Source organism: Suricata suricatta, chromosome 15, assembly GCF_006229205.1.
Source record: "Suricata suricatta isolate VVHF042 chromosome 15, meerkat_22Aug2017_6uvM2_HiC, whole genome shotgun sequence".
NCBI lineage: Eukaryota > Metazoa > Chordata > Mammalia > Carnivora > Herpestidae > Suricata > Suricata suricatta.
Genome location: NC_043714.1, coordinates 50812158 through 50832682, shown reverse-complemented (window position 1 = coordinate 50832682; position 20525 = coordinate 50812158). Strand labels below are relative to the sequence as shown.

At 37.0% G+C, this 20525-nt stretch overlaps 1 protein-coding gene across 1 annotated transcript in view; it reads right to left on the bottom strand.

Annotated features, from left to right (window-relative positions):
• The window catches only part of PKHD1L1 (PKHD1 like 1), a 152809-nt gene extending 132310 nt beyond the window's left edge, over positions 1 to 20499 (bottom strand). Inside the window, exons 1-9 of the mRNA XM_029923967.1 lie at positions 20427 to 20499; positions 18490 to 18579; positions 9587 to 9728; positions 8542 to 8650; positions 7461 to 7518; positions 6053 to 6146; positions 3124 to 3177; positions 2405 to 2478; positions 1090 to 1132 (exon numbers count right to left, since the gene is read on the bottom strand). Coding sequence (XP_029779827.1) covers positions 1090 to 1132; positions 2405 to 2478; positions 3124 to 3177; positions 6053 to 6146; positions 7461 to 7518; positions 8542 to 8650; positions 9587 to 9728; positions 18490 to 18579; positions 20427 to 20499 — 737 coding nt within the window. The remainder of the gene's footprint in view (positions 1 to 1089; positions 1133 to 2404; positions 2479 to 3123; positions 3178 to 6052; positions 6147 to 7460; positions 7519 to 8541; positions 8651 to 9586; positions 9729 to 18489; positions 18580 to 20426) is intronic.
• Positions 20500 to 20525: the final 26 nt, after the last annotated feature.

Genomic DNA, 20525 nt, shown 5'->3' with positions numbered 1-20525 from the left:
TCTCATTGGGAGACACTATGATATTTTGAGCAGAATAATTCATTTAGGTTTGGACATCTCGGTCCTGCCCGTAAAAGGCCATTAGTATGCCTCAGTTACTGTGACAGCCAACAAATGCCGCTACACATTTGCAAATGCACAGAGAGGTGGGGTAATCTTGCCATGGTCAGAGAATCCTGGACCATGGTTTTGTGTGGTGATGCAATGTGGTTCTCTGGCTGTAACCCTCCACCACTCTTGGCAGAGCTAGAACAGAAGGCTCAGAGCCTGGAGTTAGGCTGTGTGGGTTCGCACACTAGCACTGCTTCCGACAGGCTGAACATCCATGCGCAAATTATTCAACATTCCCGAATCTCATCGTTCTCAGTGTGCAACACCGGGGAGATGATAACACTCAATTGTATAGGTTCTTTGGGAGAATTCAACTCGATAATATATGTAAAGTGCTTAGCACCACGTCTGCCACTAAATGTTCTTTATTATCTGGAAGATGAGGTTTGCAACATGTGTTGAGATTCGCATATTTTGATATTTCTATAAACATATGGTAGTCTTTCGTAGTGAAATTAGGATGTGAGATATCTAGAGATGATTTCTAGCTTTATTTGAAAATTGTGAACATAAATGATTAACATGGGTGCTAAGATGGACAATTGAGAGCTGTAGCTGCCAGCTTTCATCACGCTGTAGGCCTTGATGATTTAATTGAACACCTTTATCTGGTAATACTAACTGTGGGGTTTTATTTACTCTTATGTTAGTTCACATCAAAACTGAACTATTTAGTTGTCAAAAGACTTACAATTAAGTCAGAAAAGCTGTAAAACATTAAAGAACCCTTTTCAATATCACAATCAAAGATTTATATGTTGTTTTAGGTGATGCTAGATTTACCAACAGTTTAAAGGCTGTGTCTAGGCACAGATTGGAGAAAGGGAGTTACAGACTTCTTAAATGTTAATTTGGGAGAAAAAAGTGATTAGCGGTTCTTTAATCTCTGGATCTATATAGCACAAAGTAAATGTATACTTTTATTTTATTTACCCAGTTGACTCAATTATGGAAATTATTATTCACAAAATGACCTACCTTCCATAATCACTATCCAAGATGAAGCTGACATTGTGATGACCTGGAATTAATTAAAATACACAATCAATTAAATTCCCAATCACAGGAGAACAATAACTATACATTATAAAGCTGATTTAAAATCAAAGTAATTTAAAATTAGACTGTAATTACACAACCATTTATTAATCCTCAAAGACATTATCTGAAAGAAATGTTTTAAAATATACATACTAAGATGTCTCAAGATTATAACTAGAGGTATGCCTGAGTGGTTCAGTCAGTTAAGCGTCTGCCTTCAGTTCAGGTCATGATCTCATGGTTTGTGAGTTCGAGCTCCAGTTCAGGTTCTCTGCTGTCGGCACAGAGCATCCTTCAGATCCTCTGTCCCTCTCTCTCTGTACCCCTGCCCCACTCCTACTCTCTCTTAAAAATAAATAAACTTAAAAAAAATTTTAACTTATAACTAGAAAAATCTGACGAAATAGAATAATGAACCAAGGATGATGAAAGGACATATACGTAACCATACAGCCCTCAAATTTCCTCCGTTCATTCAAGAGCTATCTATTTGGGGCAGACACTCTGCTGGGGAGATGAGAGGTGCAGGGTGAGCCCTCGGTTCTCCGAACTGAGCAGACTGTGCAGTGCAGGAAACAGTCAGCCAAGAGCAATGACACAAACAGAGAACTAAAAATTGTGATAAAGCCCTCAGAAAAGGAGAGTGAACTTTGAGAGTGGAAGACTGTTTGAAGACATGGCATTTTATCTGAAATTTTCAGGGTGAGGGGCTTACAAAGGCTCTGAGACAGAATGAAGTGAAGCTCATTCTAGAACTAAAGATTATAGGGGATGCTAGCTGAATCTACTGTGGCAATCATTTCACAATATGTGTTTATCAGGCCATCATGTTGTATGCCTTAAACTTATAGTGATATATGTTGACATAAAATTGGAAAAATGGAACTGACGGATTTATGTGCCTGGAGTGCATACAGCAAGGAGAAAAAAACAAAAAACAAAAATTAAGGCTACAGGGAAAACAGCTAAATTAGTAATGGAATTTTCTGGATGACAGAGGAATTAAAAAAAAAAAAGAAATCTGAAGAAGCTTACCTTAAATGTAAACCTTAGGAAAAAGGTAATTTAAACATGCTTACATGAAACTGAAAAGAAGCCAAGGCAAAGAGGAAATGTTAATTTTAAAGAAAGGGATGAAGGTGCAGGGGAAGTCTAAGAATCCAAAACAAGAAAATAGAGTCAGGCATTTACAAAGCAAGGAAATAGAGTCAGGCATTTATGAGAATTATGAAGAGTGATGATCAACATTTACCAATGTAGGTTCCAGTCGCCTTGCAAGTCATAGAACCCATGTCTCCATTTGGATGATCTAGTTTTAGACCATACCTAATAAAATATATATGTTAATTTCAAAGTTTGTATTGACACTAAAGTTTTTAAATACCATATTTCCCTTCTTCAGTATCTATATAATAAAGATCCATTTATTGACAAATAAATAATAAAATAAAATAATGTAAAACAAAACAAAGTAAAATAAAATAAATAAAATAACTGTGTTTCTTTGAAAACATCTTATGGACTTTAGAATATGTATCAGGATAGAAACAGTTGCTGTAACAAAAATTTCTGTAAAATGAAAATCGTTCCCAGCATTGGCTGAAGATACTTGAATAAAGCTTCACTCTATAATTAAATATTTTGTAGTTAATTTGCCTATCCCCATTGATATTCCTTTTAAATATTTTTAAATACTAACAAATGAAACAATTATTTGATAAAGATATGTCTCAAAATATTCCAAAACATAATAATTTAATAATAGTTCAGATCATACTATACTGGAGACAGTAGGGTACATCAGGTTACATCTAACTATATAAATGATTGCAAATTTACCATATAAAATATTATAATTTTATACTGTATTTTAGAGTATTCAGTTATACAATATTGCTAGACATTACAATTTACACTGGTATGTTTATATCTACTATTCATTTTCTAAAGAAAATTATTTGAATTACTTACAAATTATCAGACTGTGGTACGAGAAGCTCACAGGGCATTCCTCCAATATAAACTCTGTATAAATATTTTATTGGAAAAGATCAAGTTATGTTTAGTAAATCATTTCAAAATATGCTCCTCCCACCAAGCTCAATGACACCTTATATTTTTCTATCAATCACTTATGATCTATCAGTCATTCCTTCAGTGAACACCTATTGTACATCTATTATGTTGCAGTCTCTGCTGTAGATACGGGCACACATCAGGGAACACAACAAAAATCTTGCCCTTGTGGGACTGACATTTTAATTGGGAGAGACCTGATAATAAACATGATAATCATAACATATTTGGCGTGTTAGAAAGTGATAATACCACAGGAACACAAGATGTGGAAACAGATAATGGGGGCTCTTCCATCGGAAGTTCAATTAATTCAAATACAAAACAGAATTTTGTGCTTTGTAACACATAGTAAGTATGTTCCTTTAATTCCTGTAGGTAGGAATTAAACAAGCTCTACAGCAGAAACCCCACAGAGTAACCAGGATGAAGAGAACAACTAACATCCTCAATGCCGCTGGAATGGATATAAGAAGCTGAAAAGGGGCAGGGTTAGGCCGTGGAAACCTTTGCCTGTGCGTGTGTCTGACCAGGCCAACCTACTGCTTTGAGGGGGACAGAACCCGATGCTAGTGGGAGCTTGCAGGCGTGAATCCCTGGGACTGGGTTCTTTGCCGCACTCAGAATAAACCGCCCAGCTTCCGTGCCAACAGTCAGATTCAAATTTAGTGCAGATACAAACCTGAACTGTCTAAAAAGTAAGGACTTCTGTTTGCAGAGAACTTTACACTTTTTAATATACTTTTACACACCAACCTTTTCACTTATCATTACACTAGGCTTGTAAGGCAAGAACACTGAATTACTGTACTGAGTATGAAATTTATGGATTCATATTCTCCTTCTAACCTCCCTCTTTATTGCACCTAAGTAATAAATTCAGCAGCAAACGCTTTCATACGCTTACTATGTTTAGTCATCTTATGGGTTACCATTACTCTTCCATTTTACAGATGAAAAAACTGAGGCAGGAAGGCTGCGTAGCTTGCTTAAGCCTACAGCCATAGGAATAGATCGAGAATTCAAACCCAGGCAGCTGGGCTCCAGCAGGTGCTCTAAACCATGCCCAGTGATTCCCACAGGGGTCTGGGTTTGTCTACCAGTGGCGTTACTACCCTATTTGGCCTTAAATATATAAAATTTTTTCATCTTATCTTTTAGACCAAATTCTGTTTAGTGGGCACCAAGTCCATTAGTTATTTGTGTGTCCTCCATAATCTGTTCCTTGTCTGAGTTTGGAGATTAGGCTGAACTGACAAAACCTGTGAGAAGCAGAAGCAGCTTGAATGTTTCACGTCCTGACTTCCTGCCCAGAACATGGCTCATTGCTCCCTGCTAACGGAATCAGGCCCAGTAAACTGCTTTGGGGGACCAGGTGTCACAATTAAGATGGTAGAAATGGGATAAACACAGTTCTAAGACCTCCGTCTCTCAAATCAATAGGTGTGTGAAAGGTTTTCTACACTTATATATAGTATCTCAGCATTTCCAGGGTCCGAAGGCTGGGTGAGCCTGATCTCTAGGTTGCTGGTGACTGTAGTTCTATGATTTCATGAAATAATTTCTATCCACTACTCTAAGTTAAACACAAGCAATTTCAGTTACAATTGGGAAAAAAGGAATCTCCTTGAAGGTTAAGCTTTCTTTTTCCAGGCATTATTATAGGAAAGGATGACTTAGAAAACCCCATCTAAGAATCAGAATATAAGCCATTCATAACATTCAAATATATGGAAGCAAACAAAATCTTTACGCTAAACTATCTATACAAAATGCTAAATATTTGTTTCTTTGTTTAGTACTCCTTTTATTATATATAAGGAATCAACATAACATTTCCAGAGTATTACACATGCCTACAAATGTGATTTGAGTTCTACTTCATAGAATGCCACCTAAATTACCTTTATTTCATTTGGTAAAACATTTCAAATTACTTGTTTTACACAATTATATATTTATATGTGTGTATACATATATATCACCTTTTTAGTAATTTAAAAAATCCCTAATTGCTGTATGAATTATTATCTAATTTCTCTATTTATCCATTTTATACATGTGTTTGATCAGCATGGAGCCTCCCCAAAGCCATAATACTGATTCTGTACTTCCTCCTACAGGAAATGAAGAGAGCTTTCAGTCTTTCAAGGCAGGACTGAGATAGGTGTAGCACTCCTATGCTACAGAAAGAGAATGCTAATGACAATGCTAGTTTCTGGTCCAAAATGTGGACAATTATTTTTTGATATTAGGTAAGTAGCCAATATCACCATCTGGTCTGTGGCTGGTAGAACAGAGGAATGAGTGTTCAAATCCTACACTGTCGGTAAGTTATTTACCATTTTTAGTTTGAGCATTCTCCCATGCACCACGGTGTAGAAGAAAAAGGGCCAAACTACATGTCAGAAGGCTTCGTAACCCCCCGCTCCCTCCATCTCAACTAAGCTATAAACCTCCAAGCTACACAATTACATATACATGTAAATTGAGGCAGTTAGATTAGGTAACACGTTATCCAGTAATAAAGTTCTATGACAAACTCAATTGCTATTGAACCTGCTTCCATGTGCCTTCTCTTAATAATATCCATCACAGAAAAAGAAAGAATTACGTCAGACCAAAAAAGAAAGACATATTGGCCATTTGCTTCCACGTTGATGAATCATCTAATAATCTACTTTTCTTCCTATAATATGGCTGAAAATACACTGGTTAATCCCATCACATTGTAGTGATTTTTAATCTCATTGAACCCATTAATTTTGGAATATCATATCATGGGATCTCATGATAAGAATATGTTTCCACATCAAAAATTTACCTCAATATCCTAACATTTTTCCCATTTGAGCTTAATGCAGTATTACTTCCGTAGACATCAGTGAAGATTCTGCCTTGGATAGTTATTAGTGTACCTACAACAAACAAACAAACAATTCTGTGTAGATTATCTGCCCATACACCCGTACACGTAATACCCAACAGCAGAGGTAACCCCAATAAAACAGGCGTCCAGATACCATATCCTGCAATACTCACCACTATTGTTTAGCATTGTTCTGAAAGTTCTAGCACACACAATAAAACAGGACTATTTATAGTATTGAGCACTATCTATAAGTATTTATAGATTGAAGAAGTTTTTCATGGAAAACAGAATGAATTATTCAATAAATACTGCCTGGGTCATGAATGATATATTTGAAAAGATAAGTAAGATCCCTACCAAAAAAATAAATAAACCTTAAGAGAAATAAAAATTAAATATAAAAATAAAACCATAAAAACTCTTGAAAAATAAGTATAAATTTGTATAATACTATATAATTGGGGTGGTACAGCCTTCTACAGCATAAAAATGAATGAAGAAATAACAATAGTTAAGATCTACACATTTAACGTAGAAAACAAAAAATGTCTTAACGACAGGAAAAACCATTAATAAAATTTAAGAGTAAATGATAAATTTAAAAAATATTTTCTACATATATAACATAAAAAGTTAATATCTTTAAAATATAAAGAACTCTTATAAGTTAATATGGAAAAATATAACTAGCATTAAATTAAACCAAGGAGATGAACAGTAATTTATAAAAGAAGAAATACAAATGGTCAATAAATATATATAAATGAGTACATTTAACTGCATAAATCAAGAATTAGAAAAATTAGAAATAAGCTACTATATTTTTCATATAAATACTTGAAAAAAATTAGTACCTAAAGTGGTCAAGAGTATAGACAAGGGCATTTTCACATATTGCTTTTGGGATTATAGACTGGTATAACCATAAATATAATGAAGTGGAAGCCAGCTAAATGTCCAATAGGGGTATAGTTATAGCAGATTCAGATGCAACCATTGAAAATAATTTTTGAAACAATATTGGGAGCTATTGTAGAATCAGAAATGTGTTGCTTAGGGCACATGAATAGCTCAGTCAGTTGGGCGTCTGACTCCGTTTTGGCTTAAGTCATGATCTCACGGTTTGTGAGATAGAGCCACACACTGACAGTGCGGAGCCTGCTTAGGAATCTCTCTCTTCCTCTCCCTCTGCCCCTCCCCAACTTGCTCACGCATGCTCTCTCTCAAAATCAATCAATAAATACTTTCATAAAAAAAGAAACGTAACTTATAAATTATCAGATATAATCATTTTATATACTAAAAATTAAATTAATGACCACAAACCAAAAAAAACCATTTCAGCTATCATATAACAGACCTGGGGTTCCAGATAAAGGTGTGATGCTCTTTATTGTTGGGGTTCTGAAGCTTTTTGCCTGTAAAATAATACGGTCAATAAGCTAGTATCTCTGCTTCTTACATTATTTCCATCTAAACAATATCCATAATAGGACTGTCAAAATATCTCTTTTTACAGATAAGAAAATAAAGTTTAAAATATTATTCTGATTATTCAAGAACTTTTCCTTATCCATTAAAAATACTCTTTCATTTCAAAATGTTTTTAGCTTGGGATTTTCACATTCAACCATCCTTTGTACCAGTATAAATCAAGCCCTAATAATAAGGCTCTTTGGTAACAACTTTTAGGAATTTGGTAAAATAAAATTACAGAAAGCCCTCTTTTATTTAAGCCAATGGAGAAAAAATAACAAAGCATATTTCATAAACAGAAGCAAAACCTGGCAAAAGTCCACCAAAGTAAGCTTTAGTAACTAAACTAATGATAATTTTCTAGAGCAATGCAGGTATAATTATTAAGAATTGTGACAAACAAAATTGGAATTGGGAGAGAGTAGAAGCCTGGGAAGCCCACAAGGGTGATGGAAACTCTAATACTTTTTACAGACACACATAATTTTAAAAAGTATATGGATGATCCTTAGAAAAAAATGTATTATTGTAAATATCTCTACATAGAGTAATTACATTTTGAAGGACTTCTATGGTATGTGCATAGTTTCTCTTTGCATTAGAAATTATAAACAAATGAAAAATAGGTTATTTAAAATGAAGGTGAATTGAATGAAAAGAAAAGGAAAATCAAACTAAGAGTAGAAATAGAGAAAGAGAAAAAGAGTGTGAATGAGGGAAAAATTTAAAGTTTAAAAGTTTAATTCATTAGTAAAATTAAAGAGGGGAAAAAAGAAATGAAAAGAGATTCCCCTACTATGGACAATGATTAAAACTGAGTGAAGGTATCCTTAGCTACCTGTTAGTATATTTTTTAAATGTGGAAATAGATAAACAATCTGTAAAATTAAAAAATAAAGCCAAGTTCTGCAAGAAAGCAAGCCCAAGATCGATTATCCGTAAGTTAAAGAGGAGATCCCATGTACACTGAAGGTGCAGGCCCGGCTGTCCAGGCGGCCTCTGCAGGTATTACTTTCGGTAATAGGAACCCCGTCCACACTGACTCGCACGGTGTAGGAATCTTCTGGCATTGCTCTGCAAAGCAAATGAAGAACATACATGGAATGCAATGGCCCTTTTATTTCATGTATACCAGCAACGCCCCAGACTACAAGTCATTTTTGAAACAAAGTGTCAAAAATGCTAATTGATGTACAGCTAAATTCCCTTGTATATTATTAGAATTCCATTCTCCGTTATGGAGAGATGTCCACCCCGAACTCTGTGCTGCAGATTCTAACATCACGAACTTCAGGCAAATGCTTATTCTAAGTGCACATGTGCTTACTGAGGAGGAAGAAAACAAATGTATTCACAGATGTAAGAATAACCACCTGAAACACTAACATTGTCACCTTGGTACAGTTATGTTATGCTTTGTTTTTTAAAAAGTTTTGATTAAATTTCTAAGAAAGCTTTTGCTGCTAAAAATAGTCAACAAGCTTAATGGAGATGAAATCCTCTGGATTATGTGCTGTTTTATTTGTAAAAGTTGTCATTTATAATGGTTAATTTTTTCCTCTAAGTTGCTAATAACAAACATCATCTTGGGCTGATAGTAAAGAACTTGAAATGTCACTATACAAAATGACCATCTTTAATCTAAATGACTATGTCAAGACTTTGAACAAAATAAATCAAACCAGACAGGAAAACATAATTTTGATATTTTGAGGAGCATCATTATGATCTAATGATAAGTAGCCATTTATCTTCTAAAAGGTATCAATAATGATAAGATAATAGTTCTAATAACCTGGGAGAGGATTTAGAATATATTTTACTGTGCCAATATGTGGAAAGAGCATTTCAACTCAATACAATAAATTTATAAAATAGTCTGAGCTTCATGAAATAAAGATACCTGATCATCAGAAAATAGTATTATAGTAGCCAGGTGACATAAAAAACTATATAATACTAATACGTATGTGAGAAGAATACTCCTGTTAAAGGTACTAGCAAACATACCTAGTATAGCATGTAATTTGAGTTGAATGACTTGAATCCTTTTCTACATCACAAGAAAACGACCGTAAAGAAGAAACTAATTGCACTCTGTTTCCCAAGTCAGCATCTACTCCATAGTGAAACTGGTTTGCTTGAGCAAAACCTGGAAAAGCAAAAACACTGAATCATTACTAAGGCAATCCTGTTTTCAAAGATCTAACAATTGTCATTCAGTACTGAATCAACAATAAATAATAAGGAATAATACTAAAGTAAGCAGTTAACCTATTTTTTATTTATCCCTCTGATCATAAACCTCCTTAGATGCATAAAAACGTGCTTTCAATTCATTCATCCACAAAAGTGAGGCTTGAGAACTCATGACATGGAACTAAACAGCTTATATTCCAGTGGTAGGATGTGGAAGGCTGGAGAAAATAGACTCTTCTCCAACCTGCATCAAATGCGGTATCTGCTGGGGATAACTACTATGAAAACAAGCAGGCCTGATGGGATGGGAAGAGTAGATGAGACAAACACTATTTTATAAGGGATGGAATCTTTACCTTGAGTTCCTATTAAGCAAAATCTGAGGTGTGGACTTGCAAGCAAATGGTTTATTCATGTGGTGACCCCTTTGGGACAAAAGAGAATAAAACCTGAAGAAAGAAAACCTGAGCCACAAGCACAGCTGCCGTTCAACCTTGCTGGAAACTTCCAAGGAAATTATAGACTACCTCTTGGAATCAAAGAACCAATGACGAGAAATATCACTTCATCAAATCTTGTCCCCATTAGTTGAGGGTTCCCCCTAGGGGAAAAGTGTTTTTCCTGCACTTTCAGGCTGCGCATCTGCCCCTGTGCCACGTGAGTTCAGTGTCCCAAGCTACTGCATCAGTGAAGCCCTGGGACAGTAGACAAAGACGTGCTATGGGAACAGAAGACAAGAGCTCCAAGCATAGACTGTGTCAAAGTATATGAGAGACTATTTGCCATGACTGTGGCTAGCGTTAGAGGTGAGAACAAGAGGACGTGAAGCTCAGTGTAAACAGTCAACTCTTCACAACCTACAGACATGTTTATGCCCCACATTTTAAGTACAATCCATTATCAAGCCAAGAGCTCTGCTGAAGATTTAATACCAGAGAGTTAGTGGGGCAAGATACAGGCCACACTAACACACTGTTCCTGAGGCTATAATGAATACTCACCATATCCATTTTTTATTACCACCCATTGTAGATTTCCTTACCCTTAACCAGTACTTCAACTAATGGAGTGACACTAGCCTTCAGCCTGAGTGTCTGAGCCCTTAATTGCCTTGCCCTTGTTAGGTTATGATTACCATAATTGCCTAGTCACAGTTACCACTAGACATGTAAGCCAAGAGATACTCCGTTAATACCCTGAATTCCAGACATATTCCTCCCTATCTCCATTAGGTAAAGTAACCCTACCTCTCCATGATCATCAGAACTGATTATCTCTAGTAGTCTGCTAATTATGTTTGATGAATTCAAACTGATCAGGTAGTAGTGGTAGTTTCAGCTCAGCCGAAGCCATGTAGGGATCCCTGGCCAAAGCATTCTCTAGGGGAGCCTGGGTGGCTCAGTCAGTTAAGTGTCCAACTTTGGCTTAGGTCACCATCTCACAGTTTGTGAATTTGAGCCCCCCCGCCAGCCCCCCGCAATCAGGCTCTCTGCTTTCAGCATGGAGCTCACTTCAGATCTTCTGTTCCCCTCTCTCCCTGCCCCTACCACAATAGCTCATATGAATACATTCTCTCTCGAGAGAAAGAAAAAAGCATTCTATAACTGGAAACTCAGATCCCAAATCCAGCAGAATCTAAAACTGTAGGGACAGAAAGCACATATTCAGTTTCCAGATCACTGGGAGTGATGATAACAGAGAGTAACCTTTTTTTTCCAGCTCCAGGTGTTCTGTCTCTTGGGAAACAGCGGCATGTATCTGCCATTGGCTCCATGCATATGGCATATGATGGAAGCCAGCATCCCATCCCACAGGACACTGTTTCCTAGCTGGGATCTTAGACTTGCCTTTAATAGACCATTCCACCATTCTGCTAGGCCACATGTTTCAGAGTAACACAGGTTTTGTGGTCATATGCCAATAATCACAACCTTTTTCACTATAAAATGTGTTCTTTGTTATGAGGCACTATTTTGTGGAATCTCACGGCAATAACTCAGACTCTGGAAGCTCTCATAAGATGGGAGTGACAGAGGCACTGTGGAGAGAGAAGGCAAAATCTATACCTGTGTCTGTCCCAGCAATAATATTTTCTGTTCTTTCCATGAGAGAAGGGGAGCAGAGCAATCAACTTGTCACTAAATAGCTGGTGGACTTCCTGAGAGATGGCCCCTACTGAGGGCTCAGTGTTGGTCTCTGTTACTGGCAGGTCAGGTATTAGCAACTGCAGTGAGTAGCCTAGCCTGAGGACAAGGGAGTCCATGGTATTGGCCCATGCACAGCCTTCACCTCATGGCCCCTCTTGTTCATGGGCCCATTGCACAAGCACTGAAGTAGCCCAAGAGAGAAGCTCCTAAACAAGTCATTCAATCAGTGTGGTTGCTCTGTTTCCTCTGTGGGGGATCCTCTCTTGTAGGAATGAACTTGAGACATATCCTTCTTCATGCGTTGTGCTCATACCATGAGCCCCTTCACATGCCTCTTTCCAAGACTTTCCTGTTTCTGATTTCAAACTCTGTTTCTGGATACAGGAGGCATGAAACATAAATGGTCAAGAAAGCTTTTTAGAGGGAGTAAACCAGGAGAGTATCAGTGGTGAGTGCACTTCAGATAGAGGGAACATGACATTCAGGGCCCTATAGTGGGAGAATGTTTCTGGATTCAAGAATTAGTGAGCATGCCTGGAGAAGTATGTGTGAGAAGAGTGGTAGGACATGGGACCAGAAATAAAGACAGTTAGATTTTTTAAAAAAATGTTTTTAAATGTTTATTTATTTTTGAGGGAGAGAGACAGAGCACAAGCAGGGGAGGGGCAGAAGCAGACTCTAGGCTCTGAGCTGTCAGCACAGAGCCTGAAGTGAGGCAAGAGGAAACTTGATGATTTTGCTCTTGCTTTCTTTTAAGCTTGGGAAATAACAGTAAGTTTATATGCTAATGAGTGTGACTCCATAGAACCAGAGAAATAGATGATGTGAAATAGAGCAGAAAATTATTTTTTAATTGATGAAAATTATTTTAATCTTACTATATATATGTATATATATATATATGAATATCCAGACTAGATCTGAAAATAATTAAATATCCATTAAGTAATTTTATGCCACAGGTAAGTATTTTATATAGTCGGAGCAACTTTCGATTTTGAAATAAACCCAAGAAATAAAATCTATGGTTAAGATTAATTGGATAAAGTTCTATTGATTAAATCCTATAATTAAATATTCTAATAAAAATTTTTAAAAGGTAGTTAATATTCCAGTATGTAGAGTGAATCTATGAAATTATGAAAAGTATGATATTTTTTGGAGTAAAGTTAAGTTAGTAAATAGACAGTAGTTGATCACTTCAAAATCTAAAATTCCTAAATTCTTAGTTCTAAAAGTATGGGCATTTTTAAATGTTATTTTTTCTAAATATCACAAGCGCTTAACATTGAAACACCACTATTGCCAAACTGATGACTAACAATATTTTTGAAATTATGAGAGTTTTTCTTTTGCATACATGTGTCATTAATAAAGCTATATGAATTTCAGAACTTAATCACCTACAGAGCATACTGTTCCACAGTACCATAATAAACCTAAAATTTGTAAGCCATGAAAAAATTAAACTCAAAGGTGTAGATATAACTCTAAATCCTCTCTATGTATATTACTAATTTAGAAAAAATAAATGAATATTAAGTATTCTCCTTAAATTTTCAGTAGGTTTGCAGTTTGTCTCAGAAAACAATCACTACTACCACAAGTGCTCACATTAAACAACCTTTACGAGTTGAAGTGGCTGAAGTAGGGTTGCCAGATATCTGTGGTGTGACTGCTTTTTAAATTATTGAACATTTTCAGTGTTCTAAAAAGTCCATTAGAAAACATGAATATTGCCTCATCTAATGGAGGACTGCACTGTGCTAGCGGCTCATCAAATGCCAAAGCCCCAAAGCTCCATCTCTGGTAAAGCTACGTGTTAGGAGATAGTGCTTTTATTGTTTTTTTATAAAATATTTTTCAGTTTACTTATTTTGAGAGACAGTACAAGCAGGATAAGAGCAGGTAGAGAAGGGAGAGAGAATCCCAAGCAGGCTCCACAATGTCAGCGTAGAGCCTGATGCGGGGCTCAAACCCACAAACTGTGAGATCATGACCTGAGCTGAGATCAAGAGTCAGGTGCTTCACTGACTGAGCCACCCCGGGGCTTCAGGGGATAATGCTTTTAAAGAAACTGTTACGTCCTGAGTTGGAATCCCAGCTCCACACGTCCTTGTTGTATGAGTTTGGGCATTAGAATTTTAGATATAAACTCTCTCATTCTTAGTACCCTCATCAGAAAAATGACCATAGTAACCTACTTATTGGATTGTAGGAACGCTAACTAAGGGTGATATATATTGCTTACCTTGGTGCTTGGCTCACATGTTAAGAGCTCAATAGATACTTGCTCTTATTAGTGGTCACAAAAGTCCTGAGGTTTAAGTTCAGTATTAATTTTCCTTTTTAAAAATAACACAGAACACATAAGTGGGTGTCTAGGATTCAAATCCAGGTTGTAGATGTCAACCTGACACACATGATATTGGGCGAAAAATATCATTTAAATATGTAATTACAAAGCCGTTACCCATTACCATACGTAACTTCCTCCAGACCCTATGTTCTTAGCTCTTCTCCTGTCCTTTTAAACATGGAAAAAGCAAGCACAAACTCAACAAAGGGTAGGGATTTCAATAAATACCACTTTCTTTCTCTAAGTATAAACCATAAACAAACCAAACTCATCCAAAATAGGCTAAAGTACAAACATAAGCATCAATTTAACATGCAAAAGATATTTATTTGCATTGAATCTGACACTTTGACTCTAGGATGGCAGTTACTGGTAAAATGGAATTTTGAAAAGATACATGAAAACAGAGGAAACTTAGCTATCTGTGAACTTGCCCTTTCCCTTTGCCAGCTTCTGCTTATCTTTGGAGTTCATGTTGAGTTTGAAATACACAGAAGGGCTGCTGGCAACTAACTAAAGTATGGAAAGTTTTACTAGTGGTGTGGCTCAGGATGTGATGCATGTATTTATTTTCCTATTAGGCACATGTCACATAATGGATATGGTAACACAGATCTGTTCTTCAGCATTCTTCAGACAAATACAATTGTAAAAACTAAAACCAACAAAAGAAGATAATTGGGGTTTTTTTTAATTAAGAGTTGTTTTAATGTCATCTATACATTTAATGTCACATATATGTTTAATGTATGTCATATATAAATTTTATGTCATAGTTATGTCACATATATAGATATATCTCTTAGGAGTAAAATCTATGGGAAAGCACAAGCCAAATCAATAAGATTTGTAAATATCCTCTTTACAAATTTTGCTTAAAAAAACAACCGTAGAAATATTTCTACATTTTTTAGCTAATTCCAAAGAGTTAAAAAGAAATACGAAGGAATCCTCTCCTAAAAGAACTTCAAAATAAAAGTATAATTCTAAATAAATAATTGAGTATGAAGAAGATACCTCTGGAAGTACTCCAAAGCACAAAGATTACAGGAAGGGCTGGGTGTACCCTGGACCAGAAAAGGTTGAGACTTCAGATGGGAATTCCTGGCATGTAGATGTATTTTTTTCTTTTGCCGAAAAACTAGAGACAGGACTTGCCAGGCACGCAGACCTGGTTCTCCTGATAGCAGCCTGTGCCGCTGTCACAGAAAATGTCAGTGTTGTTAAAGCCAGTAGTTGCTTTGCACAATTCAGGCTGTTTGGGTTTATCTAGTTAAAAACAAAGCAGAATTGAGAGCAAAAACCTACTCCAAAGTTGTAACATTCAAAACAATGAGAAGGAAAGGTGTGGTGTGATGAAGGATAATTTCTAAAGAACGAAACCAAACCTATAAAAGAAATTTTAAAAAATAAAATAATAAAGATAAAATAGCTCTAATTTATGGAACAGATAGTGTCTATGGGTACCTTAAATACATCATCCTTTTCAGTATTCAAAAGAGTCCCAACAGGTAGGAATTAATATCCCACATCACAGACAATCAAGAAATACAAGAAATGAATATAAAGTACTAAAAGCCAGGAAAGTTAGAAACACTACAGAACTAATCAATATGATAACACTCCTCGTTAAATCAGTCTTCCTAGACAGAGACACAATTATTTGCACGATCATGGCATTGCTCAAAACACTTTTACTTAGGGGCACCTGGGTGGCTCAGTCGGATTAAGCACCAGACTTCAGCTCAGGTCATGATCTCATGGTTCGTGGGTTCAAGCCCTGCATCGGGTCTGTGCTGACAGCCCAGAGCCTGAAGCCTGCTTCAGATTCTGTGTCTCCTTCTCTCTCTGCAGCCCCCCTATTCTCTCTCTCTCTCTCTCTCTCTCTCTCTCTCAAAAATAAGTAAACATTAAAAAAAAATATTTAAAACACTTCTACTTAGGCAACATAATTGTAAACATATATCTTTGGCTCCTGAAACATAGCCTTTAGTCAAAGTAATGCAGCAGCAAGTTTTTGCCTGCAATGGTGAATATGACATGTGGAAATAGCCATTAAGTCATGCGGATACACCAAAATATTAAGAGTAGATCCTTCTAGATGGTGGAATTTCAGAGAACTCACTTTCTAAGTTGAATATTTCTAAAATATTTAATTTGCTCATCATGACTTTTACAAAAATAAAATATTTTTATAGCCATATGGGACCAACATCTAGGTAATCATCTAGCAGATATACAAGTCCATTTAGGAAGTAAGTCTGCATGCAGTTCTAAATATCAAATATGAGATGGAGACAGCACTGACGGATTATGTGAATGTAGTTCTTCAAAAAAATTTTGTTCAAGTACCACATTCATGTAGTTTTGGAGGTCTGGTATGTTTTGTAAATTCATTACATTGCTCTATATACATTCTGAATATATCATGGGCACTGAAAACCTATATAAAACAGTATTTAGACTCAGCCTCTGAGAAAGACATATGCTAACACATTTTTAGTCACCTGCAGTGTGTGGTTAAACTAAGAGGGAAGAGAAATCAAGGTGAGGATGCAGGTATTTGCAACTCAAATAGGACTTAACTATCCCATGATTGTCTATCAAGAGTATCCAGAAATCGAGACAGATGGGAAAATCAGAAATTCACCATGACATGAGTGACACAGGACACTATGACTCAGAAAGTCCATGTAAGAGCAAAGCTAAATTCATAAAGATGTTCTTCCAAAATGCCTTAAATTAGAATGCTTTGTTTCATATTTATAAAAGGGCCATCTGGGTCTACGTACTTAAACTCAAAGCAATGATTCCAGGTCAAAAAAAGTTTAGGTCTCAAGGAAGAAAGAAATAGCTGAGTGGCGTTGTGTTGTGTTGTGTTGTGTTGTGTTGTGTTGTGTTTTAATCTGGGCATTACTTTCATGACTTTGAAAACTCTGTTAAGAACCGAATAGCTTTCATGCACACTATCTTAACAGCAGTTTACAATATAAGGAACCTATGGATAAAGCCTCTTTTAAATTAGTCTTTCGGAAATACATTGCCTTTAGGTATTTAACTCTAAACAACAACAAACTTTAGTCCAAAATGTATTCTTCACAATTTAGAGACAAACCATTTTAAATGTCATTGAGAGATCAAATTCTGCAGAAATGTTACTCAGATGTATCAAAAAAACATTTCCGTATATATGACAATAATTAAATATGTTGCTCTGTCATATTTAAATAGGTTCTCATTTGTCTTTTTATTTTAAAGACTAAATTATTGTTTTCTGTATTTTCAAAAATGTTTTTCTTTCCTGTCCTTCAAAAATCTATAAACTGAATATTACTATTATTAAGAATGAAAAGGCCTTAGGGCTAAAGGAATCACATATTAAATCTTAGGAACAGTTGTTCATTAAACAAATTCACTGATTGCCTATTTCATTTCCATCCACAACCAGCCATGGAGAAAGAGTCATACATAACCCATACTCTGATGAAGTATATGATAAGGACTGGGTGGCAGGAGAAGCCATCCACAATATTGTGTTTAATTGCCTTTCTGCCTTCATTAATGTTCTAGTTCTCCATCACACCCTCTTATTAAACATTCTACCTCCCAACCCCCCCAAATGTTATATTTGACATAAAGATAAATTAAATGTTATTAGACCCATAAAGAACAAGCAAATAATTGCAAAGTTGGATTAAAGATGTTCCTCTAGGGGCCCCTAGGTGGCTCAGTCAGTTGAGCAACCAACCTTTGCTCAGGTAGTGATCTCACTGTTCCTGAGTTCAAGCCCCACATTGGGCTCTGATGTCAGTGCAAAAACTGCTTCAGATCCTCTGTTCCCCTCTCTCTACCCTTTCCCTGCTCACGCTTACTTTCTCAAAAATGAATAAACATTTTTTAAAGAATGCTCCTTTCCATTCAGTCATTATAATCCAGATGCTGGGCGTTAAATTAAGTAAGTAATTATAATATGAATTCAGAAGACCAGGTTGGTGGAGATTCTTGGGGATTTTGTTAGCTGTCAAAGGGGTAGAGTTTTATTCTTCTGGTCAAATGGAGAAACAACTCTTGTGGGTTTTTTTAAACTATAAATCTCTAAATGTGATATAATCTTTAAAATGCTTCAACCTTGGCTAAAAAAAAGAAAAAGAAAAAGAAAAACAAAAGAAAAGCAATGAGAAGAAAAAGAAAAAAAAAGGCAACCATACCTTCTCCTTTGATAGTCAGCCTTGTTGCTCCATTTATGCTGCCATATTTAGGTATTATTTCTGTGACTTTGGGGATAATTTTAGAGCCATCTGAAAGATAGTACAGTACAGCAGAGGTAAAAGCATCAAGTATTCATGTCAAGCATCGAATTTGGTACCACATATTACAGTGTTCTAAGAAAAACATCATGAAGATATAGGACTGAAAGTAAATACACCCATATTCTATTTGTGACTCTATGACTTACCATTGATTTGACAGGGAAATAAGTCATTAACTTAATGAATACCCATTGGCTTTATGCAAAGTACTATCTTAAGGTGCCACAAAGGGTGGGAATAATACACGATCATTCTCATCATTCTTACCTATCATATTACAAAAGATTTATTCAAACCCTTAATGTCATGCAGCGCTCACTACCTGCAGCTTCATAACCACAGTTAGCAACCCACACCTTGGCAGACAAGCTGGAGAAATGATACTGTGGAGAAACAGGTCGTTCGTTATAAAAGCACCTAAGAAATACAAAGGTCAATTGAAAGAATAGTCCAGGTTCAAAACGTAATTATGTGTCTTAAGAAGAAATTGTTTTCTGTGATAGAGTAGGACTTCAGGGAAGATAATTTCTGGGACCTTCTTAGCCTCCTGATCATAGTAAGTTCTTACTCTAATGGTCCCTAATTCATTCAGTGAGTGGTGTAAGGTTCCTGGGGATATAAAAATGCATTAACAGTCCCAACTTTCCAAAGGTTAGCTTAGCACAGAGTGACAGAAGACAGCACCGGGGCCATGGGTGACTAAGAAGGGGTACTTCATCCCCATTGCTTGGTTATACAGGCTTCTTGAAAGAAGGGGCACCCCAGCTGCATCTTGCAGGGCACATGTGAATAGCTGGCCTGGACCAACCTTGGGAAAAATAAAGAGGTCTAGAAACAGGGAGGGGCCTCTGCAAACACAAGGGTGAGTGGGCTGCTTCTTTGGAGAACTAGAAGTATGCTTTAAAACACAGACAGAGCAGAAGAGTTCACTTTCTGCTTAAACTATACAAACCTGGTACTTATTAGATCCAGTAATAATTCTCAGAGTAGGTGGAAAAAGTTAAGCGGAGACAGAAAAGCTATACAAATTACTGTTTAAAATGGATGTATGAGAAAAGGTTAAAGACATTATAACCGTATAGTTCATTCCTGCATGCAAAAAGTGTACTAGGGTCTTCAGATGTCTCTGTACTTTAGGTCTGACTTTGCCAAGAGCTCCAAGACTGATCCTGCTTCAGGCACATTTATCACTCCCACCAGCCCACAGCCAAGAGTAGGAAACTTCAGCGAGGGCTCTGAATCCTATCTCCAAGGCCGTGCTGCTCCTCACCTATCTCAGGTTCATCCGCCCGTTATCGCCACGGACAACTCCAATTTCTTATCTTATCAGTCTCTTCCAACCCTCTCCTGGGTATTACTTTGAAGGCACAGGGCAGCTGCCCCTTAAAGTGACTGACACCAACCACGGAGATCCATTCCTGTCCTACCGGAGGGAGGGGGGAGGGGAGAACTGCCCTCCATACGGTGGGGAAAAGGGACCCAAAGAGAGTGAGAGAAAAAGACTCGGACTGCGTCTGCTATCTCCACCCCTAGCCAAGTTTCAGTGTCTTTTTCAATGGAGTCACTTGGGGGTGGGGGGGCGGTGAGGTTCCATAATTTATGCAGTGACTCTTAAGACTTCAGAGCAATCCCTCTTCTCTTCTGTCTGTGTGTGTGCGTCCGTGTGGCTGGCTGTCCCTCGGTTAGGCCTGCCCTGCAGGTCCCAGGTCCGCAGGACAGCCATGCAGCCGGCACCGCAGCCTCGCGCAGCGTGGGTGGCCGGCAGTCCCGCCTCTCCCACGCTACCCCTGGGATCGGGGGTTGCGTCTGCCCGGACGGCGCCCGGGATGAGTTACCTGTGTCGGGGTCCGCGGCGCACAGGAGCAGCCCCCAGAGGCTCCAGGTGCCCAAGAGCCACAGGTGCCCCATGACCGCGCCAGTCCCGCGGAGTCGGC